This window comes from Carya illinoinensis, chromosome 16 (assembly GCF_018687715.1).
Source record: "Carya illinoinensis cultivar Pawnee chromosome 16, C.illinoinensisPawnee_v1, whole genome shotgun sequence".
Taxonomy (NCBI): domain Eukaryota; kingdom Viridiplantae; phylum Streptophyta; class Magnoliopsida; order Fagales; family Juglandaceae; genus Carya; species Carya illinoinensis.
The window spans coordinates 11,720,080-11,743,440 of record NC_056767.1 but is presented as its reverse complement, the minus strand read 5'-3'; the positions used below and the strand labels follow the sequence as shown (position 1 = coordinate 11,743,440).

The 23,361-nt window shown below is 34.7% G+C and overlaps 1 protein-coding gene across 5 annotated transcripts; it reads right to left on the bottom strand.

Moving 5' to 3' along the window:
* Positions 1 to 718: 718 nt before the first annotated feature.
* Positions 719 to 7,167, bottom strand: LOC122299865 (5'-nucleotidase domain-containing protein 4-like). 5 transcript variants are annotated; one of them, XM_043110337.1, is made up of 18 exons: positions 6,693 to 7,167; positions 6,247 to 6,331; positions 5,231 to 5,553; positions 4,767 to 4,844; positions 4,431 to 4,651; positions 4,159 to 4,251; positions 3,940 to 4,023; positions 3,626 to 3,742; positions 3,197 to 3,302; positions 3,035 to 3,097; positions 2,837 to 2,890; positions 2,385 to 2,442; positions 2,080 to 2,156; positions 1,810 to 1,880; positions 1,668 to 1,728; positions 1,504 to 1,563; positions 1,310 to 1,372; positions 719 to 1,179 (listed from the first exon to the last, which is right to left on the bottom strand). In XM_043110337.1, exons 3-18 carry the CDS (start codon positions 5,516 to 5,518, stop codon positions 1,057 to 1,059), a joined length of 1,617 nt encoding a protein of 538 aa, XP_042966271.1. In that variant the 5' UTR covers positions 5,519 to 5,553; positions 6,247 to 6,331; positions 6,693 to 7,167; the 3' UTR covers positions 719 to 1,056. The 5 variants fall into 5 exon arrangements, with proteins under 5 accessions (XP_042966271.1, XP_042966272.1, XP_042966268.1 ...); XM_043110338.1 differs by having other exon boundaries at positions 5,231 to 5,547; XM_043110334.1 differs by lacking the exon at positions 6,247 to 6,331.
* Positions 7,168 to 23,361: the final 16,194 nt, after the last annotated feature.

Below are 23,361 nucleotides of genomic sequence, written 5' to 3'. Positions count from 1 at the left end.
CAAGGAAGGCTTCGTGGTATTGTTCGACTAGACTTATTGGGAATTTCATATATTCGTTATTGATGTATTTTTATGATGAAACATTATAATCATGGTTTTCCTCTACCTTAGTGAGGGTTTTAAATAACTAGAGGCTTGACCTTGCTTTTATTTAAAAAAACAAAATGTTATTAATAATTTATGTAGGCATATAATATATTATTATTATGAATAAATATCAACTAATTACATATTAATTATTTATAAATTTTTAAAATCTCATAAATCCTTAGAGGCTCTACTCGTTAGCTATACAAATTCAATATCATAATTCAAATAACTCGAAGTCGAGCTCGAGTTGAGAATTTAGTTTATCCCGAATCGAATTCGAACAAAGATTAAATAAAAATCTCTAATTTGGATTAGCTCGAGTTTTTTTAGTTGAGCTGAAGACAGGCTCAGCTTAGTTACAACCCAAATGGTGATCGAGAACGTTCCAGATACATCATCACGCAATAAAGAATTGCCATTTGATGGATGATGGTAAAAGAAACACTTGCCACTGGCTAAATCTGTCCAACACCAAACTCCCACCCAAGACACTTTGCTCCTGTTTTTGCACAAATGTGGCGAACAAATTAACCAAGTGAAATGATTATCATTGAGGGAGGGAGAAACTAAGCTTCTGGCTGTCTTCCCACACTTTTATCATCACGAAAGATTTTGCCTGCAGCTTTGGTACTACACAACTGACAATTATTTTTTTACTGATGAATGATTTACAACAAATGTGATCATACAGACCAATCCATTTACAAAATTACATGGAAGCTAATCATTAAGGAAGGCACACAGAGAGAGAGAGAGAGAGAGAGAGAGAGAGAGAGAGAGAGAGAGGGGGGGGGGGGGGGGGGGGGGGGGGGGGGGGGGATTCGCGGCATTAAAGGGATCTTTTGAAGAGGCACTACTTTTGGGCTTCCCTTTTCTCAGTAATATTATGTTCGGCTTTCTGAATACAAATAATTTGTCATCCTATGAAAATGGCTGCACAACAAATTGTCAGGGCGTGAACGTGCTTCAAATTGGAATGATATCAAATTCATGGGGCATAAAATCTTCACTTGGTCTGTAGTATTTGTCTGGGGAGTACAGGCTTAAGTTGGACACTTGGCTAGTGTAAAGGCAGGCAAATCTCTCAACCTGCAGAGTCATCCAAAGCAAATGATAAAACTAAAACTAGAGATCCCATAATCCTGCTATGGCTCAGTACATATAAGAAAATGCTTTGCAAAACAGTTGTCCAGAAACCTGACAAGGGGCATAAACTTACCTGATGCGCAAAGCGCGAGTTCTGATAACCAGTCTTCATGAGTTGTCCCCAAACTTTATGAAACTGTTTTTGGCAAACAAAAAGATGTCAGTATATCACCATCATTGGTATAAAACCCAATTGATGTTCTCCATGCTAAAATACTAAAACATAAACTAATTGGAAATACATTAGTCAGATAAAAATTTTCCTACCTTCTGGTGGCATTCCCGTTGAGCCTGTTGATGAGCTGATCGGACTTGCTTCCTTTGAGACTGTCAGATGAAACAATTGGAGACAAGAAAAATATTAATAAAGTTCTTACATAATGATATTCAAGCTGGCTATGGCATATGTCATTATAGATAAATGGCCTAACCTCCAACTCATCTAGTGCAGAAGACATTTTATGCTTCTCATCAACATCGACATCTTCAAACCTGAAAAGGGATTGAATATTCACTAAAACATATACTGTGAAAGACCGATTGATCCCAAGATATTGCTATTCAGATTGTTACTTGAGAGACCACTTCACACGATGTATTTTGTCTTCAATGAAGTCGCGCTGATTCCGCAACAATCTCAGTTGCTGCACAAATGTAATGTAAATTATACAACATAATTTCTCTAATTCAAGTGAGCTAGGCAGTTTATATGACCGAACATTTGTCCCCACCGCAATTACAAAACTTTTATAACCATTTTCACTTGGACTGATTAAAGCACTTTTTTAAAAGAGAATCTATAAAACACACTGAAGTAAAATAGATAACTAATTCTATAAACACCTTGCGTGTATCCCTTAATTTCCAAAGCAGTTCAACCTCTCTCTCAAGCTCTGAAACAACAAGCATTGTTCTCCACCCTGTTCACAAGGGCATAAATCAACAACCAAACAATAATACATTTAACATTTTCAAATAATATACCATTTCAAAAACTTCATATATACACCACAAAGACCATGATATTATTTGATTGAAACCTCCTTTAATATCTCATTAAGAAATTAAGTGTAAGATAGGAAGTGAAAATACAAACTAGATGCAAATGAAAAAAAAAAATGCTTAAGAAAATAAGAACATATTTATACCAAGAACCTTTTTGCTCCGTAAAATATCTCCATATATATGATCCCCAACATAGAGAACCTGCAAAATACAACTATATTTGAATTCAAGTACCTAAACGTACAAGAATAAAAGTTAGAAGGAAGCAACAGCTCATCTCGGCTATTGCCTTTAAGGATAAAAACTACGTCAAATGAAATCTATCACAATTTCAAAGCTAACAAAATCCCCATATCAAACTCTTTACTTTGGTGGGTCTTTTTTCTTAGGCCAAAAGGGAAAAATTGATCAAAACCCTGTTTTGTTGTTTTATTTTAATTAGGTTTAAGTCTACTTTATTTAAGTCTGACGAGAATAATATTCTACAACTAGGAGGATAGGAGTGATTAGACATGCAATTTCATAACAGGAACCCTTTTACCATGTAAATTCAACATAATTGCTTATTGCTGCCAATGTTAACAGGACACCTCACCTGTGAACTTGACTCAATTGAGAGAAGTTTATGCAGATGGCCAACACTGCCTCCCTGGAAATTTAACAGCTATTATATCAATCTTTTGTTGAATTTGAAAAGTACATAACAATTAAAAATTAATTTGCTATTAAGTTCGCATTATTATGTCATAAATAGCTTCAAAGTACATCAAGAAAAATATCTCAATAAAAATACCTGGAAAACTCTGCACATCTTATTCAGCCCCTTCAATGATAATCTTGGCGAAGCACTTCCCACCTAGTTAATAAAGCATAAGATTTAACTAATAAAAGGGGAAAAACATCATATAGGGGTGGGATATGCTAGACAATATAACCAACAACATTACATATTGACCTGAGGCATAGGAGAGCCATTATCAGTATTAAATAGCATTCCAGACACATGTTCCACTTCAAACAAATTTGCGCGATTGTCCTCATGGAAGAAGCCTGGCTTTGCACTATATGGATAATGCCTCATTAAGATTAGAGGTAAAATTACGGAGCGAATAAACAAAACTTTGCTTTTAACCTAAAAACTTAATGACTGCATCAAATCTCTGCAAACAAGCTACCTCTTTCCTAATTGAATTGGCTTAGACAAGTCTCAAGGAATTCCAAGAAATACATTTGAAGAAATCTTGTGGCCTCTCCCAAAAAAACTCAAGAAACTTTTTGAATAGACCATTGATTCCAGTTAAATTGTTAAAGAACAATTCAAAAAGAAGATGGACATTATAACAGACTAGAAAAGTGCACAGAAAGTTACAAGTATAATATGTACCTGCCGGTGATCACGACATCAAAGTACTGAAGCCAGTCAAAATTCATTCTGTTACTGCTTTTCATTGTACATGATTCACAGAGGAAGTTCATCACAATGTTTGTATAGTCCCATAAACTGTAAGAGATACAACCAAGGTTCCTCACCATGTGTTCTTACAAAAATAGTAACTTCCACAATTTAAATTTGGTAGTTCATACATGAGGAAGAAAAGAACCAAATGAACCAATAGATCGGGACATAAAAGAAAATTATATATCTCCATTTTAATGATAGAACAGTCCAAAAAGTTCTTTTAAGAGAAGCAACAATACCTATTTGTCACTAAGAATGTAGAACGACCGGAATCTCTGAGCATTTTGAGCATCGGCACTATCGACGTATCTTTGTTGATATATCTAGTTGAGGATCAAAGAAAAAACAAGTGAAAATATATAAGGTAAAATAAATGTAAGCAGTAATTAAAACAGTCAAGTATATGTGAAGTTAAGAACACCCTTGGCTATGACATTTATTATATCTCAAATTCTTACCGTTCAGGATCTTTTGCAACCGTTTGATTTAAAGTTCCATCACGGTGACACAGATCAACTGCAGCACGAACATCTTTGTACATATGAGCGTAGCTGGAAAAGAAATTTATAGACCATTGATATTGCAAAAAGAAAGGTATGTAGAATGGATATAATTGTATAAACTAATGTTCTATTGAGCGCATGTCAGTGACCACTATATGGTTATTAAAAATCCTCAAATAAGCTGAAAGAAAAAGCAGATAAAAGAATAAAATAAGCACTACTCTTACTCAACACGCTCTGAAACTTTTCCAGGATTTCTGTCTTGGAAGTCAACCAGTTGAGCAAACAAGTAGGCTTCAGCAAGTGAAAAAAGGGTATCAATGAGAGCATAGTCGGGCTCATCAAAAGAATCCCGTAACAACGTATTCCCGTAGGTCCCAACTTTTTCTTCCTTCGACAGCTCCCTGAACCCATGATAGGCTACCTTCACATACTTATGCCGATCCATCTGTATAAAGCACATAATGATTAACTGAAGCACTTTTCCATAGGTTTTTGCAACAAAGAATAGCATTGAAACCTAAATTAGTAAACAATGCTGTGAAAAACAAACAAAGAGTAACCTTCAAGATGTTGCCTCTCCTTTTATCAAGTACCAAGCCTCTCACCATGTACTTCCAATCAAACGACCAATCTAGTAACTGCATAGGGTCATTTTTCTTAATAAACAAACCACATAGTTCAATTTTGAGAATAAAAAGTATAGAAGTAATGGACAACAACATATCTACCTTTGAAAGATATCATCGATCAATTGAAACAAATTACCCAGGTATCATAGGTTATTAATTATACAAAATGATATCAAATGTTTCCTAGAACTATAAGCACATAAGCAAAAGTGAGTTCTGCTGCATACAAGCTGAACACACCACTTATTGTAGGCCCATTATAATTTTTTTTAGAGAAGGCCAAAACACCAATAACTTTTTAATGTAACTGATGTTGAAGGCTTCTACATCAGCAGTGAGATATTTATCAATATAAAGGCTTGCTAATAGAATTTTTCAAAGTACAATAGACAAACCTCACGGGGGTATCCCAAATTGTAGACCAAATTTTTAATCGTGCCCTCGTAAGCAAGTGATTCAAAAGTCTCAGGCTTATATTGTGCCAAAGTGTAATCCATATCAAACCCGACAGATACAATATTCTTCATATTTAATGATCTGTTGCAAAAGATATGCTTTCCTATATCAATATCGTGTCCTCCTTCAGAAGATGACCATATAAATGGTTTATGGCCACCATCACTGCTTGCCATAGGAACATTTGGTGATTTATCACCAACGAAAGTCCTGTGGCTCTCGTCCATTGGATGGCCAGCCTGCAATTGACTTGCTCCTGATACTTTTTAGCAAGGGGAGAGGAGGGGTAAACAAAAGATTAGCTTCTGCAGGTGATTGAGAATGATATCAATATAATAGCAAACGTCAAGGCCACATAATGCATTTATGCATTTTTTTCATGCATTTTTTTTATGCACATACCCTTTACAAATTCCCAAAAAATATTTTCAACACAAAATATTTTCCAAGAAACACACATCTAATAAAAGAATCATCAGTTAAATCAACAAAGCTCCGAATTTGATGTTTCTACATTATACATAATTTATCACTTCAAAACCTACAAAATAAAAACTTCGTATACTAAATCAAATGCCCACACTAAAATCCCCATAAAGAACCTAAAACTTTTATTCTGAATTTCTGATTAATTTATGCATACATCACCTTTATATGGATACCACCATATACAAACAAAACCAATCACATTTTTGTATACATAAAAAATAATGCACATACAACATAACTGAATAGCTAATAGTTCAACTTTTTCACATTTTAGATAATTGGCAGGCCTGCCTGATCCAATCAAAAATTCAAAATGAACTGCTCTAAATCCTCATTTCCCGTCCCTCCTCATCCAACGGCCAAAATCACAGAACTAATGATCCCATATAAAATGATAAACAAGAAAACAATCTTTTCCCGCCAAGAAAACAATCTTTTCCCGCCAAGAAAACCTTTAAGTTCTTACCTGTGTTGTCGATCAAAAAGAGCACAAAGTGCACCACGCTAAGTTCCAACTCTAGGAATCATCCAAGCTACTCTCCAAGAAACACCTAAAAATCCAATTCCTCAATTAAAAACCAAAAAATCTTTTATCTCCCAGAACGACCTACCAACTAATACAATACCGGTTCGAATCTTCATACACTACAACCTCATAGTCTAGACCAACCCTCCACGTAACAACCAAACTTTCACCAAAGTACTGGCGAGATTAGTGTGCTAAGAATAGAAAGCATAGTGACAGACATTAATAGAACCGTAAACCCACAATAATCGTCAGCCTCACCGACCCAGAATAAACCCATAATTTTCAACAATCAAGGGAAAAAAAAAAAAAATGCAACCATTCTCGAAGAACGACTGTAATGAACCGTTTTACCAATGGGACAAGACCCAACGACGGAAACGAACCTGCAGCGCGAATTGCTCTTCGTGTTCCAGAGTGAATTGGAATCCGGGAAGAGACAGTGGGAGAGAAGAAGGAGAGGCAAAAGGAAACGGGTTTCTTGGAAATACGCATGGTGAAATTAAATAGGACGGAGTGGTGACCGGTGGAAGGAGAGAAATAGGATTCCCGAAGCGACGCGATTCACACGTTGGCCATTAACAATAATTGATGAGAATAAGAAGTTGCAGGGGGAAGAGATATTGAATCTACTTATTCCCGTCAGGAATTAAATTATCCATGTTGGGCGGAATTTAATTCCCCGGATAAGTACGATTCAAGATTCGTTTTCTGTTTCTCCCAGCGGGAAATCGTTTGGACTTTGGAGAAGGAGTAGGAGGAGAAACGCCACGTCGGATTGTATGCACAGCTGGGGCTTCCAAAACTTGAGCTGGGAGGAGAAGACTGGTTTCGTGGGATATCAAAGTCGTTCCTAATCCAGAAAGAGAATAAATAAATTTAAAAATTGTTTGCAAGTAAGCATAAAAATAATCCTATTTTTTAATTGAGTAATTGTAGATATATATTTTAGAGAAATGCGATTACAATGGATTATAACAAAAGTAAATTTATAAACCGGACTTAATTTTATATGATTCATTACATCTATTTTATAATAAAAATAATTTCATAAATATACTTTTTTATAATTTATTTGTATTTAAAGTAAACTCATAAATTGATATGGTTTAATGTAGTATTCGATTATAAAATTATTTTTATTATAAAATAGATTTAACGTATGATATGATGTCATATTAATTTATGAATTTATTTTAAAAAAATGAGATTTATTATAAATCAAGATTTTTCTATGTGGATCTCACGCTGGGCTCACACTTTTTTTTTTTTTTATAGAAATGATACTTATAGTTTTAGAATGTGTAAATTTTATATGTTTCTTTTAAAAAAAATGGATAAATTCATAATTAAAATAAAAATTATTTTTTAAATGATAGATCTCACTTTTTTTTAAAGAAAATATGCGAGACTTATATACCTTAAGAGTTAGGACTATATATTCTATCTAATATTACTCATATTTTAATGTATACAAATTCTGCACCGTATTTGAAAAAATTAGATTTCCCAAGAAAAAGTAGATTTTCTTTTTTTTTATGTGGATCTTGTGCTTGAATCAATTTTTTTTTTTTTTAAATGACTACACCAAGATATAAAATTATACAGATCATTTTTCTTTTATTTTGATAGAATTACGTGCAGAAGCAAGTAAGCATAAGAATAATCCTATTTTTCAATTGAGTAATAGTAGATACTCATCTATCTACTATGAATAAATCTTCCCAACACCCCAACACTCCAACACCCCATCCATTTTTTATTTTTTAATATTTTTTTAATATTGTTTTTTGAATTTATTTTTTTTAAATTAATTTAATTATTTTATTTATTATTTATATATTAAATATTTGATAAAAAATAAAATAATAAAAATTAAAAAATAAGTGGAGTGTTGGGGTGTTGTGTAGCATAACCCATCTACTGTATATACAAAGGAAAAGTCTTCTATCAGCAACTGTTTGGCAGAGCCAACACACACTTACGTGGAAAGTAATTTTTTTTTAACCTCCTCTCTCGTTTCACTTTCATCTCTCATCCATTTCAAATCTTTGCCCATCTCCCCCCACCGCGTCGCCCATTTTCTCCCCCACAAAACAAAATGCAGGCTAAACAGAGCAAAATGCAAGCCAAACTTACTGTCCGGATCATCAACAATCAAGCCAGGGAAAAATCCAAGCCAAACAGAGCAAAATTGCAAGCCAATCATAATAAAATGCAAGCCAAAGTTCAAACAGAGCAAAAAAATGCCGACCTAGTTTTTTTTAAAATAAAAATATAATCTCAACTCATCTTTACTTCATTTGATTAACAATGATAGTTTCATTAGCATTTGATCGTTCCTTAACGTTAAAAGATCATCTTCGCGTTGTCAAAATTAAAAGTTCAAACTCCTTGCCTTCGTTTCCTGATTTGAACTTACTGTCCATTTATTTCTCTGCTTTAACAATGTTTGCTTTAACAATGTTTTCAACATGGTTAAAGCTTGCGCTGTCCTATTATTTCCTTGCCTTCATTTTCTGATTTCAAAACTCTTCCATGTTGAAAACATTGTTAATAAAGCAAGAAATGGGCCAAATCCATCGTAGAGAAATAAGCTTCAAAAGCTTTGCAGCTTTGCTCTGTTGCAGTTCTGATCAAGAAATACTTGTAGAACAAGCAACACTAGGGTGGAGTGGGCTTCTACGTGCGGCGTACAATGGGTGGTGGAGTGTGGAGGTGGACGTCTACCTACGGTGGAGAGGCACGAGCTACGACGGAGCTGAATGATCAACACGAGCAGACCGAGCTTGGACGGAGTAACGGGATCTGCAAAGGCGTGGAGCAACACGAGGCTCGATTTGCGACGGTGTGGAGGTGGCGTCGGCGTCGATCGTCAGATTGAAGAGAGTGGAGAGTCGAGACGGAGCAAAATGTGAAGAGAGGATGGATTTTAGAACTAGGGTAAGAAGTAAACATGTAAATTACGAAGTTGTCCCTCTTTGTGCCAGACAATTATGAAAATAGCAGCCATGTAGGGTGTGCAAAGTGTGCATCCCTACCGTGGCTACTCATTGAAGAACTCATGTATAAATGCAAATGAGGGAAGAACAGTATTTTCATCTAACACTTTTCTTTTCATTTTATCCTTGATTTGTGTACGTTTTTACCCATTTAATCTAACGCATATCGTGAGGGGAGGGGGTAGAGTTTTTGTTTCGATGAAGGATCCATGAGGCGAGGGAGCAAATCAACAGCAAGGGAGAGGGAAAGCTTCGGTGGAGGGTTGGGGACCACTCGTGGTGGCACTCATGGTGGCTATGGGCAGTGGAGAATGGTGGGTACACGCAAACCATGGAGACAGAGGCACCATCCAAGGGTGTGACGGATGCTGGCTGGACGGAGGTCAGAAGTGGCGACACCGTGTGATGGAGGTTGGGCTAAGTATGCTGCGGTGAAAACTGGTGTTGGGTGGTGGCAAAATCAAGCTAAATGGGTTGAGAAACCCATGCAGTTCATGTGTGGTTGTGTGTGAGGAATGCTCTGTTTTTGACAAGGAAGAATAGGTGTTGGTTCATGGCGTGGAGGAGCTTACAGCATCACCTATTGGTGGTGGTTTCCGATGCAGAAATTTCAAGAATGAGGGTGGTGGCGCACAGGAATGAGCTTGACGTTCGGGTCTTGGCAAGGATTTGTGGATTACTGAAGAACTAAAGAGATGGTAGGTTTAAATAAAAAGGAATGTTGGGTGGGTTTCAAAAGGAAAAGCTTATCGGAAAAAATGAGTCGCCATGAGAGAAAACGGAAGCATTAGAAGTTTTGGAACTCAAGAGAATGAGGACTGGATGAGCTTTTATTTTTCCTGCTATTGTAGAAGAATGATTTTGAATCACTGTATTGAGAAAGATTGATCTCTGGCATTAATGCATATATAGCTGCAAGCTGTAGGGTAGAGCCCTCCTTCATTAAACTCTCTCTCTATTCATAACAATGAAAGTCCAAAGTGGTTGCAAAGTTTACAACTTCAGTCAAATTTACAGAGTGACCTTTTTTCCAAATGAAATAAGGTAAAAAAAAAATTGTTGTAGAGAATGTAGATAACAGAGAGAGGAAGAGAGAAAGATGATGAGAGATGGAAGGGAGAGAGAAAAAAAATGAAGGAGAAGCATGGAGAAACACAAACGAGGTAAAAAAAATGTTGCAGAGAATGTGAGCAACTAACAGCGAGAGAAAGAGAGAAAGATGAGAGAGAGACGGAGACATGGGGAGAGAGAGAGACTTCTGTGAGAGCTTCTTGGGATTCTCGGCACCAAATGGAGGAATGGAAGAGAGAGATAAAAGAAAAAAGATGAATTTATAGTACTGTGGTTAGGATTTGTTTTTTTTAAATGAAACAACGCCGTTTTGGGGGTAGGAATGGGTTGAGTTGAGAGTTCTTGTTATGAAAATGGCATCGTTTTGATGTTTTGGGTTGGTGGGTGAGCTGGGCTTTGTTGCTGAATTCGGGCCTAGCATTGGGCCGGGTTTTTTTCCTCATCCAACGGCCAAAATCACAGACCTAATGTTCCCATATAAAATGATAAACAAGAAAACAATCTTTTCCCGCCAAGAAAACCTTTAAGTTCTTACCTGTGTTGTCGATCAAAAAGAGCACAAAGTGCACCACGCTAAGTTCCAACTCTAGGAATCATCCAAGCTACTCTCCAAGAAACACCTAAAAATCCAATTCCTCAATTAAAAACCAAAAAATCTTTTATCTCCCAGAACGACCTACCAACTAATACAATACCGGTTCGAATCTTCATACACTACAACCTCATAGTCTAGACCAACCCTCCACGTAACAACCAAACTTTCACCAAAGTACTGGCGAGATTAGTGTGCTAAGAATAGAAAGCAAGTGACAGACATTAATAGAACCGTAAACCCACAATAATCGTCAGCCTCACCGACCCAGAATAAACCCATAATTTTCAACAATCAAGGAAAAAAAAAAATGGAACCATTCTCGAAGAACGACTGTAATGAACCGTTTTACCAATGGGACAAGACCCAACTACGGAAACGAACCTGCAGCGCGAATTGCTCTTCGTGTTCCAGAGTGAATTGGAATCCGGGAAGAGACAGTAAGCATAATTGCAAGCCAATCATAATAAAACGCAAGCCAAAGTTGCAAGTAAGCATAAAAATAATCACTTATATATATATAGAGTAATGCTAGATAGGATTAAGTAAGCATAATAGAGTTCTTGTTATGAAAATAGCGTCGTTTTGATGTTTTGGGTTGGTGGGTGAGCTAGGTTTTGTTGCTGAATTCAGGCCTAGCATTGGGCCTGGTTTTTTTTCCATGTTACATGTAGATCTAACTACTAGAACTTTATTTAAATTTTTTCACTTTGTATTTTAATTATACATAAAGTTATATTAAGAATTTAAAATATTGAAAAAATAAAATTTACATTATTGTAAATTTTTATTTTTTTAATTTATGCTCTAATATTTATTCCAAAATTAATAATAATGTTTAAAAAAATTTTGAATTTGTTTGTGTCCTATGGGGAAATACAAAAATAAGATGCCCGGTGATTTTTTTTTAAAAAAATAAATAAATAAACGTTAGATCTTATTACATATAATTTTGAAATTTCAACTCCAAATTCATAATAAACTATATTAAAATTATTAAGAAAAAAATATTTGTAAAAGTATCAATTTGAATTTTACGCAAATCATATTGCTGATCGTAAAAATTTTATACTCTTCTTCCAATACCAAAAACTCACCTCATTTACTTTGGACACTTTGGATGATGCATGATGGATACCTTTATCATGATCTGTTTACAAATAAAATAATCAAATCAGCAGTTTTAGTGGATTTTTTTCTTATTTTTTAAAATACATTATTAAGTTTATTTTATGATCGAGAAAATTATATTTATAATTTCATGCATCACATTAACTTAAATCAATTTATAAATAAGGTTTATCATTTTGTTATTTTTAAATTAACATAGTCTTTAATCTGTTAGCAATATTGTATAGCTAATCATATTTATTCTGTTATAATAAGTGGCTATCTAACTACTACAGTATTTTTTTTTCCTTTAACTTTTGTTTTGCCGTTAATGAGCATCAAAAGCCCCTCGCGTCACATACAACTCCACCGCACTTCACCGAGAAGAACCGAAAAATACACAATGGGAAGCGAGAAACAGGGATTGCGAAGAAACCATACCGAGGAGACCAATATAAATGGAATAGAATCAACAAAAAGAGAACAAACAATACCCACAAACAAAGAATCGAGACCTCTGAGCTTTCACACGGGTTGGACTTCATTTTTTTGACCCCTGGGTTTTATATTTAAAATCAAACCATCTTAAAAATTAGCCCATCTAAAAATTTTATCACAAATAATTTATAGTATTTTTTTCTTTTAAATTAATACTAATTTTTCATAAAAGTTTTATGAGAAAATAATTGACATGTTAGATTATAGTTTAGATTATAAATTTCATAAATTCAAAAAATATATCATGTCGAGATTAAAAAATATATAATAATTTTGAATCATAAATAAATCCTACAAATTTAACAAAAATATTTTAAATATTGACATTTCTATATTCTTGATAATAATACATGACTTTACAAGTCGATCATACATAGATAAATATTTGATTGTATTCATGTTAAATCACATTTGATTTCATATTTTATATTAATATTGACCATGTTAGGCTAATATATATATTTCTATATAATAAATGTCACATTATTTTATATATTCTTCTTCAACATATAAATTTATTCATCTATAACATTAATATTACATTAATGGAATGGGGGTTAATTCATTTGTAGTTATTTGATCATTTTTTTTCCTCATATTACTGGAATTAATTTTTTCTTTTACATTTTACAGTTCAAGCGATTAGCTAGGGTCTTGTCTTGTTTCTGTTGTGAGAACATGAAATTGGGTATTTAAACATGAAGTTAGATAATTTATTAATCATTTTTATTTTATAAAAAATCATAAATTTTTTCTAAAAGATCTAAACTAGGCAAACGCCCAACGGACGTTGCTCTATTACTAGTATTTTAGAGAAATGCGAATACAATGGATTATAACAAAAGTAAATTGATAAAGTGATTTAATTTTATATGATTCGTTAAATCTATTTTATAATAGAAATAATTTTACAATATAATGTATTACATCAAATAATATTATTTTATGAATTTACTTTTATATAATTCATTTGTATCTACAATAAAGTATTTCTAAAATACTTTTAGAATAGGCAAGTTTTACACAGTATTTTAAAAAGAGAAATGCTTTATCCATAAAGAGATTCTATAAAAGTAAACTCATAAATTGACGTGGCTTAATGTGGTACTAGATTGTAAAATTACTTTTATTATAAAGTAGATCTAACGTTTCATATTACGCCATGTTAGTTTGTGGGTTTACTTTTAAAAAATGAGATTCACTATAAAAAAATAATTTTTTTTTTATGTGGATTTCATGTTGGACTCACATTTTCTTTAGAAAAATGATATTTATAGTTCTAGGATGTGCAAATCTTGTACTCTTCTTTTGAAAAAAATGGGTAAATCTATAACTTAATTAAAAATTATTTTTTAAATGATGAATTTCATTTTTTTTCAAAGAAAGTATGCGAGACTTACACATCTTATGACTATTCTACTATCTAACATTACTCATATTTTAGTGTATGCAAGTTTTATACAACATTTTAAAAAATTAGATTTACTATGAAAAAGTAGATTTTTTTACGTGGGGGAATCAATTTTTTTAAAGTGACTGCAGCACATCTAAAAACAGATCATTTTTCTTTTATTTTGATAGAATAAATTCTATAACATTATTATTACTCATGTAATTATTTTTATTATTAACTAATTTGAAATTTATTTTATATTTTTCTTTCTTTTATATTAAGTCTTGAAATTTTAGTGATCTAAATATGATATTGTAAATCGTAAAATTCTGTAATTTGTAAATATTGTTTGTCAACATTTCTTTTACAGTACATTCTCATCTTATGTCATATACGATTTTATAGTGTGCAAGTATTATATGCTTCATTTAAAAAAAAAAAGAAAGAGATTTATCATTAAAAAAAATAATTTTTTTCATATAAGTTTCAAATAGAGCATGTAAAATTTACACAATCTAAAATTATAAATACTATTTCTCTAAATTCGATTATAATAATTAATGTACAAAGGAATTTTAAATTTTAAATAAAAAATATTAAAGAGGGAGGGATTCTTGCGTCATTCTTGCGTCATCCTAGAAATTATCTTTTTAATAATTTCTAGGATAGAAAAATTAGGTTTGATTGAGAGAATTCACATAATTCTTGTCATCGGAGAAAATAAATATATATTTTTATGGATACGCTTGATCGGATAATTTAAAAAAAAATGTATGTGTGAGTTTTGTGGAATATATTAATTAATATATCTCCTAACACGATAAAAAATTATAAGTGATAGTGACATCACATGCTAATATCATATCAATGGAGTAAAGTATAACTGAGACAACATGGAAATGAACTTCACTTCGGACTTGAGCTCCGTTCTCTTTCCGTTCTCTCTACATAAAATCCAAACAGACCAGATCAACCGACAGGGGTGGGAGATTCGGCTCCTCCCCCCCCCTCCCTTTCCCTTTCTTCTCTCCTTTTGCTGTTTCTGTGTTAGTTTTTCCTTTTATTTTGAGTTTTTGTGGGTTTTCAGGTAATAAAGGAGGGGAGTTCCGGCGGGAGCGTTTCTAGCCACCGATCGTCAACACGCAACCCACCAGAGCGTTGGCCAGTTGCCGATCTCGAAGAACACCGAACGCAGTGCCAGAAGGGAGGGAGCGTAGCCCGCACTAGCGGGATGGAGTCTTGGACAGACCCAGAGCGTGGCTGTCACGCGCCACCGGGGAGCCACCTGCCGGCTCAAGACCTAACTTTTCTGGGTCCTAAGACTCCGGGTGATCATCGAACGACTGTCGGACCCCCTCTAAGAGTGGTTGCGTTGCACGCACCACTGGTTTGCTTGTTTATTCCGTCTGTTTTATTAGTTTTTTTGGCTTTAGTCCGTCCGTCAATCAGTGTTATTTCTGGGTTTTGTTTTGTATTACTTGTTGTAAACTGAGCGGGTGTTGGGGTTTTTTGACCGGACACAACCCGGGGCTCGTGCTGTGGAGAAAGGTAGTCGGTGTTACTGCCAGTGGACGCACGGCCAACCTCTGATGGAGGTTCTGTGGTCAGCACGCGAGTTGGGTACTCGTGCTGCGCTTGGGCTCCTGATGCCGTCATCTGGGGTGGGTGTGCCGCCGGGCCCTCGCCGCTGCTCGGTTTCGTTGGTGTTTGGTTGTATGGTAGTGTAGTGTTTATGTTATTTTGTTTGTAATAGATTAGGAGTACGCTTTTGGACTTAGTGTCCAAAGCTGTGATGTCCCTTAATCCACCTTCTTAGAAGGTTGGAGGGGCTAGTCATTCTGTTTTATACATAGTGTTTTCTCTCTTCGGAGAGGTTTAGAAGTTAAGACAATGTCCGCTACTTCGTATGCGGGGGTACTCCAGAGCAGATGCGTAGGTTGGCTTATAGTCGGGATTTTCCTGTATTGATAAGTCACATTTGTAACTTCGTTATGATGAATGGATTCACATTTAAAAAAAAAAAAAAAACTGAGACAGCATGGTAGCATTTTTCATTTTTCTAATAACTTTTAATTAAAAAAATAGGTTTGAGGGAGAGATTTCACATAATTCTTGTCAAGGAGAAAAAGAAATAATTCCTTTAAGGATAAGCTTGATCAGATAATTTTTTTTAAAAGAATGTATTTGTGAGCTGTGGGTACTATATTAAATTAATAATTAAATTTTGTACTAAATTGTTTTATAAGTGGAGTTTTTTTTTTTTTTTATTTTTAATACGTGTGCAATTTAATAATTGAGAACTAATTTATAGTGTTTTATTAGGAAGAAAAAAATCTTGAGACCAGCCACTATTTGTCAGCAGCCATTGCACACATTACGTGTACACCGGGCTCACTAATAAGTGAACCGGTACTGCCCTAAACAACCCCATCTCTTTGAACCCTCAGTCCCGCAACCTTTCTACAGCTCCCCCTCTCTTCACCCATGAGCCTTCATCCCCCTTAGTCTCACGTTGCTCCCTCAGTCCCACGACAGTTCCTTCACCCAAAATCTATGATTTCACCCATCCAAGTCCCGCTATTCTTCTTTTGTGGCTCCCCTTACCTTCAACCCCCTTAGTCTCGTGATGGTGACGCAGTTGCTCCCTCAGTCTCACGATGGCAATGCGGTTGCCCCCTCAGTCATGCAATGGTGCCTTCACCCAAAATCCGTGATTTCACCCATCCTAGTCCTGTGACCCTTCTTCTGCAGCTCCCTCCTTCACTGTGATTTTTTGGTTTTTTATTTGAATCTCTGTAATTTGCCCCAAATTGATAATAATCTAGGGTTTTTGTCTGTGATTTGCCCCATCCCACCCCAACTCCTCTGTGATTTCTTCCTACTGATTTCTTGGTTTTTGTAATTTGCTCCAAATTGATAATAATCTAAGGTTTTTGTCTATGATTTGAATTTGGTGATGGTATAGCACTACTGAAGAGGTGGGATGCAGATATGTTAGAGGGTTGAAAATTTATTATTAATGGTTGATGTGTAGAGTAGATGTCATTAGTGACAGAATTCTCACAAATTTTGCTTCACTGTGGAGATCAAATTCAATTAATGTCATTATTTCCATATGAGAATCTTGAGTTATATTCTCTTTCAACTTCTAAGAACTTAATTACCTACTATTAATCTATCGATTACAAAACTAAATAGACATGAGTTGAGAAAATCTAAGCATCTCTGTTTCAAGAGAGTTGGATTGCATGACAATACAATGCAATAGCTGATTTAGTTCTAGTACAATGCAATGGCTAGATTGCATGCCGATTTTGCTAATGTGATAGGATCACTGGTATGCTGTTATGACTTGATTTATGGTAGTGTCTTACTGGTCCACATTTATATGTTTTTCCATTTGTATTTGGGTATTTGTGAAGGGATTTGATGTGTTGTTTCCATTATGATTGTTTTGATTACCATAAGAAAAATTAAGATTTTTTTGGTTGCAATGTTACAGTTTAGCAAGAATAAGAAGATATGGGTGGTTGTGAAGTCGATAGCGTCTTTACAGCCTTATGCAAATCCCAAAAGTAGCTATCTTGGTAATAATTATGCTCAAACACCCTATTATGAGTAATGTTTATCTTTTTTATTTTTGAATTTTCTCTTTATTATTTGATTATTCATAACATACCATTGAGAAGATATGGCACATTGCTCTATTTCAAAAAATATTGAGGTGTTCCACTTTATGTGATTTGTAAAATGGCTACCTTAAGTTTCATTAAAACAGATGATTTTTGCTATAACCTTTTTTAAGTTGCCATGGTTAAATAAGCTGTCTAGTTTTTAATGGTGGTAGTAGGATCATGAAGTTGGTGTTTTAGTTGCTACCAAAAGTATCTTATCTCATGTGTTTGAAGTGCCATTCCAAGCTTGTCTTTCAAATGGCCCGCATATTTCTTGTTTTATTGTTTCATTGTTTCTTACTGTGTGCAGGGAGATGCAAGGTGTGAATTCTTCATGTGGGAAGATATGCTTCATTTGCTAGAGAAGAATGTTCGTGCAAGAGAGAATAAGGTTTGGAAGACATGGGATGACATACTACAGCGCAAGTAGGAAGTTTGAAAAAAAAAGGGAAGATAAAGTGTGAGAGATAGAGACAAATCTTCTAAAGAAAAAGTGAAAATTATTGTATTTGTATTGGGTTGTGACATTTGTTATGGTGTTTGCTTAGTTTGGATAAATTGTATGTAATAGCACATTGTATGGAGTAGATGGTTTTTGAATAGAAATAGCTTTGTGCACATGATTTGATGTAAATTGCATGTCATTAAATTAACCTGTGTAATGAAAACAGCTTGTGTACATGGTTTGATCTTGTCTTTTTTGCTATTTTAAAAGCCCTCAAAACGATACATTATCTCAAGTCAAGAATAGAGATTATTTTTTCTAGACTTAAAATCATTGAAGTAAAGATTACATGAACATGGTATATATCCAACTTAAAATCATTCAAATGTAGCAATTTTGTCTCTCTCAAGATATACAAAGATCAAGGCATGCTTAACAACCACATACCAAAATCCAGTTATACAAGAACTACATATATGAGTTTTCTAAATACATAGCCTCTCTGTTTCCTTACAATGCCAGCCATAGGACATGAATGAATATTGTGAGATCTAATCCAAATCTTTGCAAAAAGAGTAACATCTTCAGTGAATCCTTTGACAACCCTTTGGATGCAACTCCACCAAAAACACCATGCAAAAATAGAAGTATGGTGTTGGAAACTCAGGGGTTGGATAAGCAAACATCAACAAGAGGCCTAGGGTGGCCCAAAATGAAGTACATGCGATAGTAGAGTGCATACACTAAATGAAAACACAAAGCCAAGTTGCTGAATTTGAAAATGCATGTCCTATCTCTTTTTAAATCCAAAATATCCATGAAGCGAAAACAGGACTACATTTGAACAAAATACAAATCATAAAGCCAGCTTTCCTAAACATATGCACGAATATTTCAAGCAATGCTCTAATTGTTTTTTTGTGAATACAGCTAGTATGTTGGAAAAGTATAAACTGAACATAGGCCTGGTTAAAGAAGCTTGCACCATTGATCATGAGACATGATTTGTAAGCCTCTGAACATGCATTAGATACATTCGATGCCCTATGAGAGAGCAAGACCTTTAATATATTATTTTTGATAAGAAGACCTTTTATACATTATGCACACTTATGCCCAAACTCCCTTAAGAAAGAACCTACTGAATGCCCTGCTAAATTTACCTAGACGACTACCACCTACATAAAACAGAGGGAAAAAAGGCCAGATGAGGGATAGAACTCTGGTACCCAGATAAGCAAACCGTGTTAAGAGTATGTGAAGAGGGCAATCCATATTCCATTGTGTTATCTTCCTCGTCTTTTGTGGAAGTTATTCTCCTAACAGGTGGTGAACTGGCCTCTGAGTCTTGGAATTGATACCACATCCTAAACACCACATATTCACAAAGAAGCTCCTTCCAGTAATCACCTAAACAAGAAACAAAGAATTAAAAAAAGTTATCGAGATAGGAATAAACATTACCATAGACATTAGGATACAAATTGAACAACAAATTGATATTTAGGAGTATTATACCTGTTCTTGTCCTGATTAATTAAGCGAATCCGAGCCTGGTAGGCAGTTTTCCTCTCTGGAAATATTCAAAAAATCTTATTGTCAGAATAGAAATAACACCAACTTAAGAATTATAACCATGCATCATTAAACACAATGCATATCGTCTTGTCTTAAACTTGACTTCAAATTGCTTGAAGTAGGCCTTGGATTTTTAATTGAGCTTTGACAAAGGCATGTAATGAATAAAATTTTTTGAACACTTGTTGCAAATGTAAAAGATGTGTATATAATCCCCAATTCCCAAAACATGGTAGAAGGTAATTAGAGCATCAACAATGTCAACAAACTGCATGGTAACAAAATTAGATCCATATAACTCATCTTTTGTTTGCACATACATACATACAAAAAAAAAAAAAAAAAGGCTAGACGAAGTAATAGACAATCCATGCCAAAATACCCATATGACTGAAAGAATAAGTGTAAACAACCTGTAATAATATAAAAAAAATGCATAAAATGGATATAATGGGAGAGAGGTTAATTGCCAACTATATCAATTCTCAGAAAAATTTCCAACAATATGCGTGCTTCGAAACATAAATTAACATATTCCTAAGAATTAAAATGAGACATTTCCAACATTCGAAAATATTCTCCTTATCCACCTTTTCTTCGGGAGCCAAACAAAACTCCCATACTCAACCACAATCTTGGGTTTAAAACCTTTCTCAATCAAACAAACGATACGCAACACATAGCTCTCCATTTCCAATTTCCATCCCACACTTTCCCTACACGTAAACAAACCTCTAGTTCTAAAAAAGTAAAGAAAATGTCGAGAAATTGAACCGACTTCTCAAACAAACTCGGATTAATCAGCCACATGAAACCAACTATTCAAGCATAGTAAACAAAAAGAAGGAAACATAGAGCCCAGTACGAGGGTCTGCCAATTACTAAGGCTTGATCTAATTCTAAAGAGTAGAGAGGGACATAAATGGATTAGCCTTCATGAGAGTAAAGAGAGATATAAGCCCTAGAAGCATCTAATGGAGCTCTAAGATAAACAGATGCAATTGATTATAGAGGGACTGATGGTTAGGATTGATTTGTCGGGGGGAGATAGCTAGGAGTGTCGCGAGGTGGTGTTGAACAGAGAGACACTGTTGCGGGTGGCTCTGGGAAGAGAACGCAGGTTCCTAGCGAGGGAGGATGGTGGGTTTCGCGGTGGTATGGATGCAAAATTTGAATGGGGGAAGAAAGTAAAACCTGTGTTGCAAAACACACGTTTTGCTTAGATTAAAAAAAATAAAAATAGCCTGGCACATTTGGTTGCAAATTTTAATAGGATGAGATGAAATGTTTTGAATAGTAATAAATAAAATATTATTATAATATAATTTTTTAATATTAAAAAAATTATAATAATTAGATGAGATGAGATGAGATTGTAGAACTACTCTGTGGCAAAACTCCTCACCCAAATTCCAAACCGATCAAAATCCTAGCTCTTGATCTAGCTCACTCTCTCTCTCTCTCTCTCTCTCTCTCTCTCTCTCTCACACACACCCAAAATCCAAACCAAACCCTAGCTCTCAATCTCTCTCTCGCCCTATATTAAGCGATCAACCAAAATTCCTTCTAAAGAACAACCACCCGAAATTCTCTCTCTCTCTCTCTCTCTCTCTCTCTCTCTCTCTCTCTCTCCGAAGCCATAGCCTTCGAGTTTCTGAGGCAGTTCTTGCTTGCTGGAGTTTCTGACACTATAGCAGAAGGCTTGAGCCATGAAGACTTTGCGAGTGAGTTGTGGGTAAGCTATTGCTCTTTTGTTTTTCGGAAAAAGAAAATCTTTTTGAGGTACTTAGATGTTTTAAAAGTAGATCGGTATTTTCTCAAAAGTTCAATAACTATTTTTTTAGTTTTCACTTTGTGTGCTTTTATCGTGTATTGATAAGAATTGGCACTCTGTGATTTTGTTAAGCTCTAGACCCTTAAACAAAGGGTTTTGTTTTGATGTTGAGAGATTTGTTAGTATTTGGAAGAAATGGTTTTGTTTTCGTTTCTTTGTGTTTTATGCCCAGATCTAGGGTTCCTTCATTTTTTGTCTTGATCGTTGGACTCTAGGCCTTTCCTTTCTGAGAGTGTTTTGTTATTTGTGGGTATTTTTAAAAGAAAATTTCAATTATTTGCGTTATGAAAATTTAAAGGAAAAATGCTATTTTTGGGTGGTTGTAGTTGAAGGCATCGACAAATCAGGAGCTGAATCAGAGCAATCCACTGTTTCAACTTCCCTCGAAGATTCTCCGTAGTTTCACGTTGAGTTGCTGATATTTCTCTACTTGATTCATCTTTTGTTTTTCTCGTTACCCTTATGTTTTTGTTTATCTATTTGGTTACTGGGAAAACGAGGGGAAAGAAAATTCGTGCTTGGTTTGTAACTTATTCTGTTGTGTGTTTTTTATTTTAAACCATGATAAGCCCAGTTGAGCTATACGCAATAACAAAATTCTTTCAAATGATACTGTGTATCTAATTGTCAACTTCACATGCTCTAGTTTTCTTAGTTGACTCTGTTTGCTGTGTAATGAGTTATTTTCAGAAAATAAAGTGTAGAATTTCTGAGAATGGTTTTTAGGAGTTCCCTGAATATTTTTTATTTTTTGTGACGAAGCATTCTAGTTCTAAACGCTATTATTTTTTTCCCAACTATTTTCCATACTGAAATTGCAGTTAAAGCTTGGGACTGAAACTTTGATCTTGTGCCAAGAGATCTTTCCACTTATTTATAAAAGGATGCTACCACTATTTGTTTGTCATTGTTCTTTTATCAAAAGAATTATTTCTCACTGTTGCTGTAATGAAGCCAAATACATAATTGTTGATGTAGATTTCATATCTTTTATTTTATTTTTATTTTAAAAATAAAATAAAATAAAAGATAATGACTGTGAAGGGTGAAAGCATTCTAACTGGTTCTGGACTAACTTCTCGGTTGCTAAATACAAGTTTTGTCTTTTATTTTTACCTTTTAATGTTGCTCTGTCCCAAAGTTAATTGAACTATAAAAGAGCAGATGCAACTTACTTTGAGTGGCCCCCATATTTTCATGTGTAGCTCTTGTCCCTTCTTTGTTGTTAAACATCATTAACAATCTGTTCCTTTTGGTGTTGGGTTATTGAAGGGGATGGATACCAAGGAGTTATTACATTTTATCATTACTATTTACGTTAGAGTGCTCCATGGGCATTTTTATTTGTAAAACAAAAGATGCATGAGTGCACTCCACAGGCTTTTTCTTTTTCTTTTTGACAGCTTAAGAATCAGAGAAATCATAGGTGTAATGTTTTGTTGAAAAAAGTATTGTTAAGATGAGCTCAAGTTGGTCTGGTTTGTCTCAATTCTCTCAATAATTAGGATTGATGATGGTGAAAATGATGGGTGAACAGTTCTGCTATAGCCAATTGGGGGTGGAGAACCCCTGCGGAGAAGTAGAACTGATGTAGTTTTCAATTTTTCACCTCCAGAGAGAGGCCGTGATTTGTGGGTAAGGGAAGCGTCGTGGTCGATGGTCGTCTTCTTCAGTCGTCGTCTGTGGTCACTGTCGTGGGTAGGACTAAAATGCTTGTTGCAGTCACCAGTGTGTGTTATTCCAGATCTGGTTTTCGATGTACATGCCGGTGATGATTTCGTTTCCACCCAAACAAAACTCACTACAAAAGGCTCAGACCCCCAAAAGTCCCTTACCTTCTTCTCAATCTTTCCTCCAG

Coding starts and splice junctions, on each gene's coding strand:
- LOC122299865 (XM_043110334.1), bottom strand. CDS start 6,801: ATGCGTATTTCCAAGAAACCCGTTTCCTTTTGCCTCTCCTTCTTCTCT. Junction 4,024..4,158: donor GTTGCAAAAGATCCTGAACG/GTAAGAATTTGA, acceptor ATCCTCAACTAG/ATATATCAACAAAGATACGT. Junction 1,373..1,503: donor AACGGGAATGCCACCAGAAG/GTAGGAAAATTT, acceptor TGCCAAAAACAG/TTTCATAAAGTTTGGGGACA.